We start from the raw sequence: 15,112 nt of genomic DNA on the forward strand, positions 1-15,112 counted from the left end.
CTTGCATAAATATTCATTTTATCGCTTTTCTCGAGGCTGCTCCACAGAAGAGGGCTTGCCCATCAGACGCGCTTTATCCGGCCGGCACTCTGCAAACCCACTCTGGGCCGAGTTGGCTGTCCCGCATCACATGTTGGCAGCAGATGCCCCTCGGATCTGATGTCATGCAGCTCTTACAGACTCGCTATTGTGTCGCAGTGGAGGAGGATGTGACAATGCGACCGTGTCCTGCAGCCGAAACAATAGATTACATTGCAATACAAACTACTTCGAGGTCAATTCCCCCGCCCTCAACGAGGCATTCTTTCCAGGAAAGACATCCACTCGTCAAAGTCGTTGCTGGAGTAGGGGAGCTGCGACCATGCAGAGTCAAACAACGCTGCTGGCGTCAGTGTCGTCTCATTCTCACGTGGCGCCTGGCCGCCTGCGAGTGGCGGTGGATTAAAGTCGGCCACCGATGGTGCTTGGGGCGCCACTTGCAAGGTGGGGTACTCTGTCGTGTCTGACGGCTTCAACGACCGGAACCACTCTTGCCACTGCTGATCCAAGGCAGAGCCTTGTGGCGCGTGTTGTCCAGAGGGATCCTGGAGCGAGCTGGTGGAGTGCAGTGCCCTGCTGGACGGCGTCTCGTCGTCAGAGAAGCTCGGTAGCGTAGACGCGCGTCCCTGTCCTTCTGTGTCGCGCTTCGGGTACTCATCATCGATGCTGCTGTCGTCGATCGGTAGACGGGCAAGCCGGTCGTCGTCCCGAGAGCCAAAGGTGCTGTCGAGCTTGGAGAGGATGAGGCTGTGGCGCGCAGGCACCCTGCGCGACTGCAATCCCATCGAGTCGAGCCACGTCTTGCATCGTCTGAGCAGCATCTGGCTGTGCTCCACGCTTGACCGCGTCAGCACGGGGTGTACAGGCACCGGCGAGAGGGCTTCGCGCTGCCAGGCACTAAAGGCCATCGCGTGGATCACTGCGGCTTGAAAGATGGCGTGCGTCTGGATGACGGGCGAGAGCCGGATGGAAAAGACGTCGTCGAAGCTCGTCAGGATCGCACACAGCTCCATCGCAGCGCGCTGGACAAAGGCAAAGGGCAGCCGAGCAAACGTGCAATGGCCTGTGGTCGACGAGAGGCCGTCCATCAGGAAGCGGGCATGGGTGCGATAGAAGAGGATCATGCAGGCGCAGTACCACACGCGCACCGTGAGTATCTGAGGCGACACTCCATAGTGACGAGCGATGGCGGCTTCAAAGTAGGGTGTCAGGTCGTCTTCTTGCGCGCTGCCTGCTGTGCCTTCACTCCAGGCACCGTTGGTCCGAGCGTCGGGCGGCGGCGGCGGCGGCGGTGCTCCCTGCGGAGAAGTGTTCGACGATAAGAGAGGCAGCACGGTGTCCCAGGGTAGGAGGAGCGGCGACTGCCACGCGACGGGCGCCGGCAGGCCATCTTTCCACTTCTGAAGAGCCTGACCCGCTCGCGCAAGATGGCGCGCCAGCTCAGAAGAGGTCGTATGGTCAGCAGGCAGCTCGCTTTGGTTGTCCGACGCTGCGGCTGATTGCAGGGGCTGGAGATGGTAGTGGTGCAGCTTCTCGTGAATCGTCATGAGGCTTGCCCAGCACCGCATGCTCGTATTGAGGTGGCACTTGACCCCGTCCAGGCTTGCCTGGTGCTTTAGATTGACAAGGTCGCGCGTCAGGTCGGTGAGCCACAGCTTGTGCTCCTCGACCGAGTCCGTCTCTGGGAAGGGAGCGTCGCACTCTGCTGCTCGCAGGATCGGCGGTCGCTGCAGCGTGACGGAGGTGATCTGGTCCAAGATGTATGCTTGCCAGAATAAGCGCGAGTATTCCTGCTGCTGGCGAGCCACGGCCGCGGAGGGGATCGTCGAAGGGCCAGCACCCGATCCTGGGGAAAGAATGAGACTGCTGCCAGGTGTCTGTTGTGCGTCAGTATGCCTCTTGGTGTGAAGCTGGAGGAATTGAAGAAGGCGAATCGCATTTCCAAGCCGTCGCCAGCCGAGCTCAAACTTGAGCAGTCCGAAGTTGAGCATTCCGACCGCCAATTGATACCGCACCAGATTGAGCTGCGCTGCCCTGAGACCGTCTCTTCCAGCGACTAGATGCTCTTCGTCGTCGATGCGCTGCTGCAGCTGGACAATCTCCCTGCCGAGCTCCTGCGCGGTGTGGCAGAAGTAGGCAAGGGCCTTCTCCTTCTTGGCCTTGCTGGGGCCAGAGAGGCAAGCGTAGAGGGATGCAGCGGCTCCCATGGCCGCTCGATAGGCGATCTCGTCGCACTTCTCCATGGCACGGATGGACGACAGCGCGCCAATCTCAAGGACGGGGTTGTGCAGATGTAAGATCCCATGGTAGATGGCCGCAATCTCGTGGGCCAGCTCCTCGTCTAGATGCGGGTCAGGCACTACTGCATTTTCCGCGCCGTTGTCGACCTGGCCATCGTCCTGCCTCTTTCTTTTCTCTTTCGCCAAGTCCTCGTCCAGTGCCCGCTTGCTTGGCGGGCCACGCTTCTTGCTCCTCACGTAGACGCACTGATCCGTCCACCTTTTCACGACGCATCGCTTGCATGGCCTGTGTCCGTCGCACTTCTTCTTGTCGCTCGTACAGCGCTCGCACGCCTTTTTCGATGGAAGGAGAGCGCCATTTCCACTGCTCGCCAGCATCGGGCACTCCACTCAACTCTTCATTGGTCTCGCCCGAACGCCCGTCGTTGGTCGCAAAGCAAAGACGCAAGCCCAAAACTGATTGGATCTTGTGCGCTTGTCTCCGCGGATTTTGAGATTGTCAGAAGACGCGCGCGTCAGGACACCTCGGGGAGCGAGACGGGTAAACTCTGGTTAAAAACGTGGAAGATTAAGTCAGTGGCCAGCACCCGCTGGCCAGGGCCGGCTCGTCTGTGCGGAGCGGGTACCTTTTACCACCATCGCGACACACTGCTCGCGAGCAAAGAGAAGCAATGGAACAACATTCCACCGATTCATCGACGCTGAGACGTCGCAGAGGAGGTGCTACTGCAGCAGACACGAAGGCGCCTCCTGCTCCACGAAGACAGAGGCGGAGAGGATCGGTAATTGTCAAGCATGTCTGGCCCTACTACATCTGGTTCGAGGGCACCTTCAGCCTGGCTATGCTCGAGTTTTGGGAAAAGTGTCTCTTCTGTGAGTTGAGTCGTTTTGGTTCGCTATTGAGCGCTGCCATCCATTTACTGGATGGCGACGTCGCGGCACAGTCGCAATCTTTTCGGCCCTCACCTTGCTCGTGTCCTACTACCTCGTCTTTCACCTTGCCGCCAATGCTCGCTTCATCCTCAAACGCACCATGTACTACCTCTTCGGCTGAGCCTGCATCGAATACGCATCTGTGTAGCAGCACACATCATCATCGTCGTCATCGCAGACCTGTGTTTCCCAGGCTGAGGAATGGCAAATGCTCTTGCGCTGCTATCTCGACTGCCTCGGGTATTCAGATCTACCTACTGCAGCAGCGTCAAAGTGTGCTCTACTCAGAATACCATACGGACAACCGCCCCACCAATCTGGCTTTTCGGGCGCGTGCTTGGTTTTTGGACCACAGCGCAGACCATCTCGCACCACCGCATCCTCCGGGAACACAGAGATGCGCCTATGCTCTCGTACGCTTCAAAGTGGCGGCAAATGAGAATGGTATTTCTCTATGGCTATGGCTGGCTCTACCAGGGAATCTGAACAAATGAACCATCTGTCGAGAAGGGCGCATGGTTTCCCACGAGCTGACCGGCTGCAAGGCGAAGAGGGGGAGACACAGAGGTGAATCACACATGACACCGAAGGGGAAAACACAAAGTCGAACTCACTGGGACCATCGTCGGGCAGCGTGGCCAGGTGGACGTAGACGCCAGCGCCCTCTTCCAAGGTGCGGATGCCGGTGAAGTTGTTGAACTGCATGGGTGCAAATGTCAGCCGCAGCGCCATCCAATGAGAAGCTTCTTTCTCGTCGCACTCACGGGCGTCTTGACATGGCCGGGCGAGGCGGCATTGACCTTGAGCGAGGCTGGTGCAGGCTCACCTTTGCTAAGCTGGTGGAACAATCTACTTTCCAGCTCTCTCGCTACTCACGGCTGACATGCTGGGGCAGGTTCTTTGCCTGCATGAGCGTCACCATGTCTGCGGAGGATGAGAGAGCACGTCAGCAACAGTTTCTTGCGCTACAATGCGGACGACAGCCACGAAAGACACCCACTGAGGGCCGTCTTGGACGTGTTGTACACCATGGCACCTGTGCGAGCGGGCTCGAGGCCCGAGCCAAACGTGAGCGAGCCGCGGGCAGATGAGATGTTGACGATGCGTGGCGACGACGACTTGGCCAGCAGGGGAATAAAGGCGTCTGTGAGCAAGACAGACAGTCGGTCAGAAATTTCCTTCTCAGTGACAAGGGCCTTGACCTGCCCAACCCACTCGTGACTTGGACGACGGCGGCGACATTGGTCGTCAGGACAGTGACCATGTCCTCGGCCGTGGTGAGCTCCGTCTGGAGGAACATGTTGTTGGTGCCCTTGCCGCCCCGGCCCGGGGGTGCGCCGACGCCAGCATTGTTGATGAGCACGTCGAGGGCGCCCTGGGACGCTGCCAGAGGTCCCTCGGCCGACGAGAGGTGTGCCACGGCGGCCTGGATCGACTGCTCGCTCGTCACGTCGAGGGTGAGAGGGAAGACCTGAAGACGCACCACGCCAGCTCAGCATACTGCAAAATAGGGCTGTGGAGGCAGAGCTGCATCCCTACCTTGGACTTGGAAGCCGCGTCGGCGAGCTTCTTTGTCAGTTCGTCGGCGGCTGCCTTGGCTGCGTCGGCGCGACGGCCAGCGAGAATGACATTGAAGCCCTTTTGCGAAGCAAGCAAGAAGGCGGCTGTGAAGCCGATGGCTTTGGGGTCCGTGCTACCGGTGATGAGGGCAGTGCGAGCGGCCATGATGTTTCTTTTTCGAGGAGGAGTGGAGAGAAGAAGGCGAAGCTGATGGATGGAGAAGAAGGCTGGCGCTGGGGAGGGGAAGCGGCAGTTTAGGTTTTAACTTAGCGGGAATCTCACGGGGGTTTTCGGGGCCCGTGCACAGAAGGCGGCGCTACCGTCGGCACAGGGTAGGGAACGCACGTGTTCGACGCCCAAACCCGTTCTTTGAAAGCGCATCGATGACTGAAATAGTGTCAGCAGTGGCAGGTACCAGGCCTGAGTCAAGGAGACGCAGGCAAGGACTGTAGTGGCCACTTTACCCGGTGCTAGTCATCGGAGGAGCCGGATACACTTAAAGTTAATGTTGGAAAGGAGAAGAAGAAGTACGGGCGATATCACAATACGAGACCATGTCAACGTCAACGGTGTATGATGTAAAGACCACGATCGAAGAGATCGGGACGATACCGAGCCAGAGCCGCGTTGAAATCGAAGTACTACAAGATGGCGAAGAAAGAGAAAACAGAGCTGGCAGTGGAGACGAAGAAGGGGATGAGCACAACAAAGAGACGGCATCACCGGGTGAACCCACATTGCAGCAGCCCAATCATCTGCACGGCATCCGCCTCGTCTTTGTCTTTGTGGGCATGGTCCTTGCCGTCTTCCTTGTCGCCCTCGACCAGACGCTTCTCTCCGTCGCCCAGACGGCTATTGCAACGGATCTCAAAGCCCTCACCGATATTAGCTGGGTGATTACGTCGTTCTTTTGCACCCAGGCTGCGTTCATGCTTGTCTACGGTCAGCTTCTTACCTTGTGGCCCTCCAAATGGTGCGTCGGTGTTCTGTAAACCTCATTCCTTGATGATGCCGACTCACGCATTGAGCACCCCAGGCTCTTTCTCAGCGCCGTCGTGCTGTTCGAGGTTGGCTCGCTGATTTCGGCCGTAGCACCCTTGATGGACGTCCTCATCTTTGGCAGGGCACTCTCGGGTGTTGGTGCTGCCGGCATTTTCATCTGTTGTCTCACCATTCTGGCCGAGGTTCGTACGTGTGCGTTTGAACTGCGCAAGGTTTGGAGAAGCCTAATGACTTCTCCCTCTCGTAGACAACGTCTATCCGGCAGCGACCAATGCTCTTTGGCATTCTTGGCGCCACTTTTGCCCTCTCGAGCGTCATTGGACCCCTGATTGGCGGTGCACTGACTGACTCGATCGGATGGCGTTGGTGCTTCTACAGTAAGTCCTCGGTACCCCTCCTTACTTTCGCAGACGCGCTCTGACAGTCCTCCAGTCAACTTGCCCGTGGGCGGAGTGACAGTCATTGCTATCGTCTTTCTGCTCCGCGCAACACCGCCTTTGGGCAAGCAGCACGGCGCCAGAGCGACGACATGGCTCGAAAAGGTGGGCAAACAAGTAAGCACGAAAGAGTGATGGCAGCCTCTGACCTCTACGTCTTGACAGATCTGCTCCATCGACATCATCGGGGCGGCCCTTTCCCTGGCTTTCACCATCTGCCTGATTCTTCCCCTCCAGTGGGCAAACGTGACCTACCCTTGGAACAGTCCAAAGATTATCGGGGTGCGTGACAGAGCCGGTCTCACTGCACCTGGATTATGCTCACATTTATTTTGTTCTCTGTGCCAGCTTTTCTGCACTGCCCTCGCGATCCTTATTGTATTCATCGGCTGGCAGTGGTTCCTCAAGGAAAAGGCCCTCGTTCCGCTGCATCTGTTCGGCAACAAAACTGTGTGAGCATTCCCCTGCTCTTGGTTCCACTGATTTCTCTCTAACGATTTTCCATTCACAGCGTTGGCTCGTCCGTCGTAACTTTCTTTTGCTTTTGGAATCTTCTCGTCTTCACCTACTACATTCCCTACTTCTACGAGAATGTGCGAGGCAAGAGCTCGGCCATGTCGGGTGTCGCACTGCTCCCCATGATGATCGCACTCGTGGCCATGACGATGGGTGGCGGCTTCATCATCACCATGACTGGACATTACTGGCCATGGATGGTCGCTGCGCCTTTGTGAGTGGATCCCACTTCGCTTCTCATTTTCGCTCTCGATGGCTGACTGTCACAACCGACAGCTTCCTCGCTGTTGGTAGCGGGTTGATGTATATGGTACGATATGACTCGCACAACTCCTTCGTCATTGGCGCACAAATCCTTGTCGGCCTCGGTGTTGGCCCTCTTTTGCAGACGCCCATCATAGCCACACAGGCAACATCCGACGTTCGCAACATTGCCAAGTGTACCAGCATCGTCAGCTATCTCCAGCGTCTTGGCGGTGCATTGGGTGTAGGCGTGTGAGTACACTCTCTCACATTATTGCGGCACAGCGGAACACTGATCTTATTGAGAGAAACTTGTACACAGGGCGAGCGCCATCTTCGACACGGAGCTGCAGCTGCAGCTAGCTCACCGCGCCCCCGCTGTCGATGCTCATGCCGTCCAGCAGAATGCTACGGTGCTCCTTGACCTCCCCGCCGGTCCCGCGCGCGACGGTGCTCTCGCTGCGTACACTTACACGCTCAACTACATCTACATCATGGGCGCACCCACAGCGTTTTTTGTCCTTCTAGCGGTCGTCTTCTTTGTCAGCCACAAGTCTCTCAAGTCCCGTTCGCGAAGTTGACAAAGATGCGTCATAGCGTAGCAGATGTGTAATAGACATAAGACGGCAGACAATCATCACGATTCCGCGGCTTCTGAGCGGCGAGCATATGTCATCATTGCAGCACGAGCCTATAAGAACGTAACTCAGGGCAAGCGCGAGTGTCTTTGGTGCCGAAGCGTGTTGGAGTTGGGCGTATGTCGTCATCTCACAACGAGGTTCCCATCAATGTGGCGCCTCGAATGAGCGCGCGGGGCGCATACGGCGTCGTCGTGGGCGGCGTCTTGTAGGAATCGGGAATGTTGTCGAGCCGATCAGGTGCTTCAAGAAAGACGACACCCATTCCTGCATGGAGGTGAGAAGAGACTGCGAGAGAGAGCAATGGAGTGTCAACGCGGGTCAAGAGTGAGGGACTGGAAAATGGCGTACATACTGTGGCAGTGCATGAGCCAAGCGCCTGGATTGTCCGCAATGAAGCGCAAGACGAGCCAACCAGCCGTTGGGAGCAGGAACGTGTCGCGCGACGGCGGGTCATTGAGGTTGAGATTGACGTTGCCCGATTGGAGCGCGTCTTGGACATTGGCGTACTGCCACGTCTCGTACTCTTTGCTGCCCAAGACCCAGTACTTGTGACCATGAAGGTGGATGGGGTGTGGTGGCTCGGCCGGCGCAGGAAAGAGGGCATTGGGTGCATTCTGCATGATAACATCCACAACAGCACCATAGGGGATGCGATAGAGCCAGCTGGGGTCCTGTTCGAGGCCCCTTCCGGGTTGCGAGAAGAGCACGGGCAGATTGAGTTCCTGAACGTCGGCAAGGGGCTGCGAGCCGATCTGGAAAACCGTCGTGTTCGTCTGGTTGGCGTGGAAAACGAACGTCATGTCAGCCTTCGAGGGCGGCGACTGGGCAGGAAAAGCGGGGGCGTCTTGTTGGGCGTCGAACTGGTAGGCGCCATTGATGAGCGACGAGTTGTATCGCACGGATGCCTTGCTCAAGTCTGACCAAGGATCACCCAACGCATCCCCATCCGGAGGTGCCATAACAGGGTCTTGGCGTCGCACCATTGCGTTTTCGTCATCGTCGTATCGCAGCACGCCGACGCCAGCAAGGACCTGTGCAAACCCTTGGCTATTGGCTCGGATAAAGTAGTCGCCACCCTGAGCCTTGTCGGTGGGAACTACGACAGTGTACCGCTGTCCAATCGAAACGGGCAAGGCCTGCACCTTCTTTGGTGTTATGTAATCGCCGTCTGCCGCTACGACCCACAAATCGTGTTCGTCGATGGACAACGTCCACGTCCACTCGCCACCCACATTGGCCACGTTGAGCATCGTCCACTTTCCCTGTGTAGGCACAATGTCGACATCTGCGGTCGAATTGGTGCAGCCCATGGGCGACGAAATGGCCTCGGCGTTGTATGAGCCTGAGCCTGGAATAATGAGACAGCCGCGTGAATCGACGTGGCTGGCAAAGTAAGGAAGGGCATCGTAACGCCGAGCAGCCTCTTCTTCCAGATAGTCGGCAGTGGGGCAAAACGACCTTCCTTTGCCTGGAATTGCGCCAACGCACTGGTCAGGATCTGTGTTTGAAGAAGGAAAGGAAGAGCAAGACGCACCATTGATGAGAACGCTGTCAACGCACGTCGTAGGTCGGCCACTCGAGTCAAACATGGCAATAGCCTCGTCTTCTTGGACGTGCCGCCAATCATAGAGTGCCATAGAGCGTGGATTTTTCTCGGCTTCCATCATGGCAGCAATGTCGCCTTCATCGCTCGAGATCAGGCTGAAGGGACGGGTCCGGTTGGCATGTGGATAGATGTAGATGAGACCCTTGACGCCATCATCGAGATAGCCGCGCACATGTGCATGGTACCAGTGAAGGCCGTACTGGCCGGGCGCTGAGAATTTGTAGCTGCATATAAGAAAGCAGACAATCAGTTCGCTTGCTTTGGGCAGACGAGGACCTGCGACTCACGTAAAGTTGCCATTGGGTGGGTTCGCCCATTGGTTCACACCGGGAACACCGTCCATCTCGGGCGAGCCTCGCTGAAAGATGCCGTGCCTACGTGGGTGCACATTAGGGCGCAACAGTCTGTCAACCGAGCCCGGTAGAGCGCCCACATGAAACTCACCAGTGGATGGTCATCTCGACGGGGAGCTCATTCATGATTTCTACCTCGAAGTTGTCACCCTCGTCGCCTGCAAGCGTAGGTCCCGGAGACTGACCGTCTACGACGAATGTCATGCGGTAGTGGCCATCGGGCGCATTGTACTGCGGGGTTAGCGCCCACTGGTGTTTGACCGTCTTGCACCATGCTGTCGCGCTGAGCAACCCGAGCGTGCAGAGAAAGAAGCTAGGCGACGGGAGCCTCATGGTGGCAATGATGGAGGGGAAAGAAGAAGAAGGTCTGTTTGCCTCGCATCCTGCTTCTTATTTTTCTTTCTTCCTTTGCAAGCCTTTATTCTCTGTGATGCCCTGGACTTCCTACCTTGCCTTTCTCCTGCAAGTAACACTCTGGTCCGTGTCGGTCTGCCGCGTCTCGGGTAAACTTGTAGCGCGACACAGGGTGCGCCCAGCGGGACCTGAATTTTTACTTCGGCTGGACCAATAGTCTGACATACGCGAGAACAACTAAGCATAAGAAACGTATGTACTTTACTGTACAGTACTATGGGGCGGCCTTGATTATATCAGCCGCCTTCTCGGCAGCAGCATAGACGGCCGACTGGATCTGTGTAGTAGGGATGGTGGGAAAGAGACTTGCATCGACTACGCGGAGACCCTCGGTGCCGTAGACGCGCAGCTTCTCATCGACGACGCCCCCCTTGGACTTGGGCCCCATGGCTGCTGTGCCGCAGACGTGGTGAATCGTAGCTAGAGACTGCGTGATAGCATCCATAACGTCCTCGCTCGAGGTGACATTGTTGCCAGGCGTGTATTCGCCCACGCGGATCGAGCGCAGGGCATCGGAGCGCATGGCGTCACGGAGCCGATGAAATCCCCACTGGATGATGCGGCGGTCGGCCATCGAGTCAAGGTAATTTGGATCATACAAGGCCGGCTGGGAGGGATCGCGCGAGCCGAGACGCACGGTGCCGCGAGACTCGGGCGTCACGAGGACTGGAACGACGGTGACAATCTGCATGAAAAGACAGAGCGTGGTCTCAGAGACAGGGGAAACGAAGAGAAAAGCTGCGACCCACATTCTTGGTGTTGGTGGGCTGGCCAAAGAGGGTGCTGTCAAAGAGGTACTGGATGTTGTTCTGGTCGTGTGGCAGGCTGAGGTGGTATGAGGCATTCCACTGCTTAAGCAGGGCGTCTGGTACCCGCTCCGTGGCCTGTGCACCGCCCAGATCCGAGTCCAGGGTGCCATTCTTGTCCTTGCGATAGTCGTCTTTGAGTTCGGTAAAGTATGTCTCATTGAGCCACTGTGCCGTGGTGTCGATCGAGGACACGACTTCGTACGTCAGGGAAGGGAACACGTGGTCCTGTGCATTGCTGCCCACACCGGGCAGGTCCTCCACCACAGGGATACCCAGCGAGCCGAGGTGGTCACGGGGACCGATGCCCGCAAGAAGCAGCAGCTTGGGAGTGTTGATGGCTCCAGCAGCCAGAATGACGTCCTTGAATGCTGCAACCTGCGATGTTTTGTCTGGCGGAGACATCATCAGTACCTTGCTTCGTCGGAAAAGTGCAACGCTGGTGCTCACTGGTTACGATGTCGGTATATAGGACGCCCGTCGCCCTCTTCTTGGCCATCGTCAGCGTGTCAACACGTGCGCCAGTCACGACGCGGACGTTTCGGCGGCCTTTGAGGAGTGGCAGGTAGGCGCTGGCCGTTGAGGCACGCGTGGCCGTGCGCGGAGCAATCGACATGGAGTGGTACGCGACGCCAATCGACTCGCCGGCATTGTAGTCGATGATGGGCAGCCCAGGGCCGCCGTGGGTCGAGTTGCGAAAGGCGGCCACAAAGTACGAGGCAAAGTTCTCCTGGGTGCGGGGATAGCTCACGTCGATGGGTCCTCGTGCATTCCTGTAAAGGTTATCATGCGTTTGAATCGTCACTCCCTTGCTTTGCGGTTTGTGAAAGTGTGTAGCCTGGCCAGCCGGCAATAGTCAGCACATGTTCCAGGAAGCTATCGCCTGTAAAGACCGACCTTGTTGAAGTAGTGAGCGAGCTTCGACCACGCCCACGACTCGTCTCCCGTTGTGCGCGCCCAGACGTCAAATACGGAGGGCGCACCTCGCGAGTAGGCCATGTAGTTGACGAGGCTGTAGGATCACTTTCATCAACACAAGATATCGGCACAGCGATTCTCGGATTTCTCACCTGCCCCCGCCCAGACCATGCCCCTGTTGGTACATCATTGTGCGGTTCTGCACATGCTTCTGCGCCACTGTCGTCAGGTTCCAGTCGAGCTCGGTTGCCGTGAGCATCGTTTCGTACGCTGGCGTCGTCACATTGGCGTTGTTTGTGGCGCTACGATGCAACAAATGAGTCTTAAAAAATAAAAAAGTAAGGCGCGCTAAGCGGTCTTTCCTTTGGCACTCACTCCGGGCCTGCTTCGAGGACAATGACCGACTTGGACGCATCTTCCGACAGTCGAGTCGCAACGACGAGGCCGGACAGACCGCCTACAGCGAAGCACCGTGTCAGCTGGCTGCAATCCTGCATAGAAGTGCAAGGGTCAACCCACCTCCCACGACGACATAGTCGGCCGACAAAGGTCCGAGGGAAGCACCGAGGGCACCATGGATGGCAAGGCCAAGGAAAGCAGCGACAACGAGGCACACAGAACGCATCATGAACAGTATCGCGCGAGAAATGGCGACTAGCAAGGCCCTGAGGATCCATTAAAAGGGCGAAAGCCTTGTCAGCCTGCATCACCCTGGCCTTTCCGGACGGCGTTGCCGTGGACCTGCCTCTACTCTGGGCCGACTAGCGCGACACGGTGTCGAAAAAGTCCGAGCGCGCAGATTTGGCGGGTTCGTTCCCAAGGCAAAAAAATTCTTTCTATTCTCTGTGCCTAAATAAGAAAGCTTCCCGGACTTGCCTCAACGTCTAAGCCCAGCAGTCACCTTCTGTGTTCCTTTTTCCTCTCCCAGCCAGGATAAGATGAAGCTCTCTTCGGTCCTCGTCGCCGCTGCTCTGGCTGCCTTTGCGCCCTTGGCGACCGTGGCCCAGACGCAGACGCCCACCTTTTTGTCCAACAGCGGCCTCGTCGTGGCCCCAGCGGCCAATTCGACGCTCAAGACGGACGGCAGCGTCCTTGAAATCGAGTACAACGGCATTGGTAGGTGACGTTGACTACGGAAGAACCGCAGCTGCTTTCCACTGATGAGGCGTGTCAACAGCCGCCGAGGGCTTTGAATCGACCCGCCTGGAGATGTACCTCCTCACCGTCGCCAACGGCTACGCTCCCGCTGGCTTTGGCTCTGGCATCGTAGGCTACGAGCGCTTCGGTACTCTGGCACCCCTGGCCAATCTTCCGCCCAACGGGTACCAGAACGACTCAACGGAGGCGATGCGTGCCAGCCACACGCCCAATGCCTACCGCTACAACATTACGCTTCCCAAGAATACACAGGCAGGCCAGATCCCTGCCAACCTGACCTTCCTCGAGTTCTACCACTCGCCCGACGATCAGGGCATGGTGTGGGTCTCGCTCAACTACCATCCTGTCAACATTGATGCTTCTGCATGATTCCACTCCTCCTCTTCATCCTTTTTTATCCATCCTCGATTAAAATGCCATTATCCTCAAGCGACTATGTGTATGCATTCTATGGCTTCAGCAGCTTGAGGTCAAGCGTTGCACGGTTCGTCCACGTCAGTCCGTTGGCCGACGACGGCACGGTGTAGGCCTCGAGGACGGTGAGGAAGCCGTCGACGTCGTGATCAAGCGCCTGGGCGGGGAAGCCGAGGTCGTAGATGTAGGCGTTGTATCGGAAAGCCTTTTTGTCATCCTCGGAGGTGCCTGGTTGAAAGGCATTGGGGAGCAGCGTGGCCAGGTTAAGAGGCTGGGTGATGCTGTAGCCCGTGACGCGAGAAGCGTTGAGGCCAGCCCCGCGCGCGCCAAAGGCCGACGAGGTGATGGTGACCTGGGCCAGCGAGCTGACGGCGCCATTGCCACCGACGCCATAGTAGACGAGGGGAATCTTCTGCCCTGCTAAAGGAAGATTCGACCTCGGTAAGCACCAACCTTCACAACAACTCCTTGCTACTGTCTGCACCACACACCGAAGCTGAGCGTGCTGTTAGCAGCCGGCGAGACAAAGGTGCCTATGGTGTCGAGACAGGCAACGCTGCCGGCCAGCGAGGCTGCGAGGAGCAGAAACGAAGTAAGCATCGCAGTGGTGTTGTGTGTTTGTGAGCGGTGAGATTCCAGCTTCGAAATCTGGCCTATTTCAAGTGTCACCCCTCGTCTGGCCTCGGGGTAAAGGCTGCCTTGCCTACCCTGGGTCGAGAAAATAAAGAAAAAACAAGAAAAAAAAAAAAAAAAGGCAAAGACGGGGACGAGTTGCGCACACCTATCGTTTGGCGCAGCGAGAGAAGCCGCTACACGCCGTCAGAGAATTCAGATAAGAGGGCTGTCACACACCGAGGGCGCTGTGACGCCTCTACCCCGCCACCCATTGTCTGAGTATTGCCAATGGAGTACATCATTGTTCTCGGTCCGCAGGGGGCACCCTCGCGGTCGACGCTCGAGTTGTTGCACCATTCGTCGGGCAAGCTGGGCGCCTGGCTTGTCACGGAAGCCTTTGAGGCTTATCGCGCCGAGGTGCAGTGTGCTCGTCGACAGGGCGAGTCCAACATTGCCTCGCTGCCCCTGCCACGCACCCTCGACGACTTTTTGGTCCTCGACAACGAGCACCAGGGCCACCAGGCCATCAAGAGCTTCCTCCACTGCCTCGTCCAGGCTCTCTGCGTCTTCTCAACACTCGACCGCCAGCGCGTCTCGGTCCAGCATCTCATCAGCAGTGGCACAGACCACCGCCTTCATGTTGTTGGCTTCTGCACGGGCACACTGACGGCGCAGGCATTTGCCTCGAGCACTCGCCTCTCGCAGCTCGTCTTTCGCCTCGTCGAAGCGCTGCGGCTGGCCTTTTGGATTGGCCTGCGCGTCGCACAGACGGCGTCGTCGTTGACAGAGGAGCTCACGTCGGTGCCCCATGAGTCGTGGTGCGCTGCGGCATCGCATTGCTCCATCGACGACATGCAGCAGCTCCTCCAGTCGTTTTCAGACGCAGCTTCCACACCCGTCGACACTCCCTGGATCACCGTCGTCTCGACGCAGACGCGGCTGTCGATTGGGGGCAAGCCCGCGTCGTTGGATGCCTTTCGCTCCTTTGTGGCCGCCAAGAACCAGGCTGGCGAGACTCGAGTGCAACTGCATCCCATCCAGCTCAATGCGCCATACCATAACCAGCAGGTCATGGGCGAGGCGGCGCGACGAGTGCGCGATGATGTAGCTGCGCGCCACATTCAGATGGGCACCGTCACCCACGGTCGACCGATCCTGGACAACATCGCAGGCACCCCGTTGCCAGTGGGCAGCGACCTCGCCGATGCATTCATCGA

General features: G+C 57.7%; 8 protein-coding genes across 8 annotated transcripts; 3 read left to right on the plus strand and 5 right to left on the minus strand.

The window, feature by feature from the left end:
- Positions 1 to 225: 225 nt before the first annotated feature.
- On the minus strand, positions 226 to 2,740 carry FA10DRAFT_269247 (hypothetical protein). The gene has a single exon (XM_025522678.1). It carries the CDS (start codon positions 2,655 to 2,657, stop codon positions 291 to 293), a length of 2,367 nt encoding a protein of 788 aa, XP_025375192.1. The 5' UTR covers positions 2,658 to 2,740; the 3' UTR covers positions 226 to 290.
- Positions 2,741 to 2,950: 210 nt separating this feature from the next.
- Positions 2,951 to 3,333, plus strand: FA10DRAFT_288688 (hypothetical protein; the record flags this gene model as incomplete). Its single annotated transcript, XM_025524225.1, has 2 exons — positions 2,951 to 3,152; positions 3,224 to 3,333. 2 exons carry the CDS (start codon positions 2,951 to 2,953, stop codon positions 3,331 to 3,333), a joined length of 312 nt encoding a protein of 103 aa, XP_025375193.1.
- A 304-nt stretch (positions 3,334 to 3,637) lies between these two features.
- FA10DRAFT_269249 (NAD(P)-binding protein) lies at positions 3,638 to 5,013 on the minus strand. The gene is made up of 7 exons (XM_025522679.1): positions 4,752 to 5,013; positions 4,428 to 4,683; positions 4,213 to 4,356; positions 4,089 to 4,136; positions 3,977 to 4,023; positions 3,827 to 3,911; positions 3,638 to 3,750 (listed from the first exon to the last, which is right to left on the minus strand). Exons 1-7 carry the CDS (start codon positions 4,935 to 4,937, stop codon positions 3,683 to 3,685), a joined length of 834 nt encoding a protein of 277 aa, XP_025375194.1. The 5' UTR covers positions 4,938 to 5,013; the 3' UTR covers positions 3,638 to 3,682.
- A 313-nt stretch (positions 5,014 to 5,326) lies between these two features.
- On the plus strand, positions 5,327 to 7,551 carry FA10DRAFT_255683 (MFS general substrate transporter; the record flags this gene model as incomplete). The annotated part of the gene is made up of 9 exons (XM_025519777.1): positions 5,327 to 5,745; positions 5,809 to 5,956; positions 6,022 to 6,151; positions 6,207 to 6,316; positions 6,377 to 6,493; positions 6,560 to 6,663; positions 6,723 to 6,941; positions 7,004 to 7,222; positions 7,293 to 7,551. The coding sequence occupies 9 exons, from the start codon at positions 5,327 to 5,329 to the stop codon at positions 7,549 to 7,551; spliced, it is 1,725 nt and encodes a 574-aa protein (XP_025375195.1).
- Positions 7,552 to 7,738: 187 nt separating this feature from the next.
- FA10DRAFT_296868 (hypothetical protein) lies at positions 7,739 to 9,903 on the minus strand (the record flags this gene model as incomplete). Its single annotated transcript, XM_025524508.1, has 5 exons — positions 7,739 to 7,875; positions 7,964 to 9,079; positions 9,146 to 9,441; positions 9,505 to 9,591; positions 9,662 to 9,903. 5 exons carry the CDS (start codon positions 9,901 to 9,903, stop codon positions 7,739 to 7,741), a joined length of 1,878 nt encoding a protein of 625 aa, XP_025375196.1.
- A 295-nt stretch (positions 9,904 to 10,198) lies between these two features.
- FA10DRAFT_255686 (alcohol oxidase) lies at positions 10,199 to 12,205 on the minus strand (the record flags this gene model as incomplete). Its single annotated transcript, XM_025519778.1, has 6 exons — positions 10,199 to 10,669; positions 10,734 to 11,114; positions 11,248 to 11,628; positions 11,688 to 11,802; positions 11,861 to 12,010; positions 12,084 to 12,205. 6 exons carry the CDS (start codon positions 12,203 to 12,205, stop codon positions 10,199 to 10,201), a joined length of 1,620 nt encoding a protein of 539 aa, XP_025375197.1.
- A 347-nt stretch (positions 12,206 to 12,552) lies between these two features.
- On the plus strand, positions 12,553 to 13,298 carry FA10DRAFT_181758 (hypothetical protein). Its single transcript, XM_025518303.1, has 2 exons — positions 12,553 to 12,824; positions 12,886 to 13,298. Exons 1-2 carry the CDS (start codon positions 12,647 to 12,649, stop codon positions 13,233 to 13,235), a joined length of 528 nt encoding a protein of 175 aa, XP_025375198.1. The 5' UTR covers positions 12,553 to 12,646; the 3' UTR covers positions 13,236 to 13,298.
- Positions 13,269 to 13,991, minus strand: FA10DRAFT_269250 (hypothetical protein). The gene is made up of 2 exons (XM_025522680.1): positions 13,772 to 13,991; positions 13,269 to 13,700 (listed from the first exon to the last, which is right to left on the minus strand). The coding sequence occupies exons 1-2, from the start codon at positions 13,878 to 13,880 to the stop codon at positions 13,315 to 13,317; spliced, it is 495 nt and encodes a 164-aa protein (XP_025375199.1). The 5' UTR covers positions 13,881 to 13,991; the 3' UTR covers positions 13,269 to 13,314.
- Positions 13,992 to 15,112: the final 1,121 nt, after the last annotated feature.

Source organism: Acaromyces ingoldii (assembly GCF_003144295.1).
Source record: "Acaromyces ingoldii strain MCA 4198 unplaced genomic scaffold FA10scaffold_6, whole genome shotgun sequence".
Classification (NCBI taxonomy): Eukaryota; Fungi; Basidiomycota; class Exobasidiomycetes; order Exobasidiales; family Cryptobasidiaceae; genus Acaromyces; species Acaromyces ingoldii.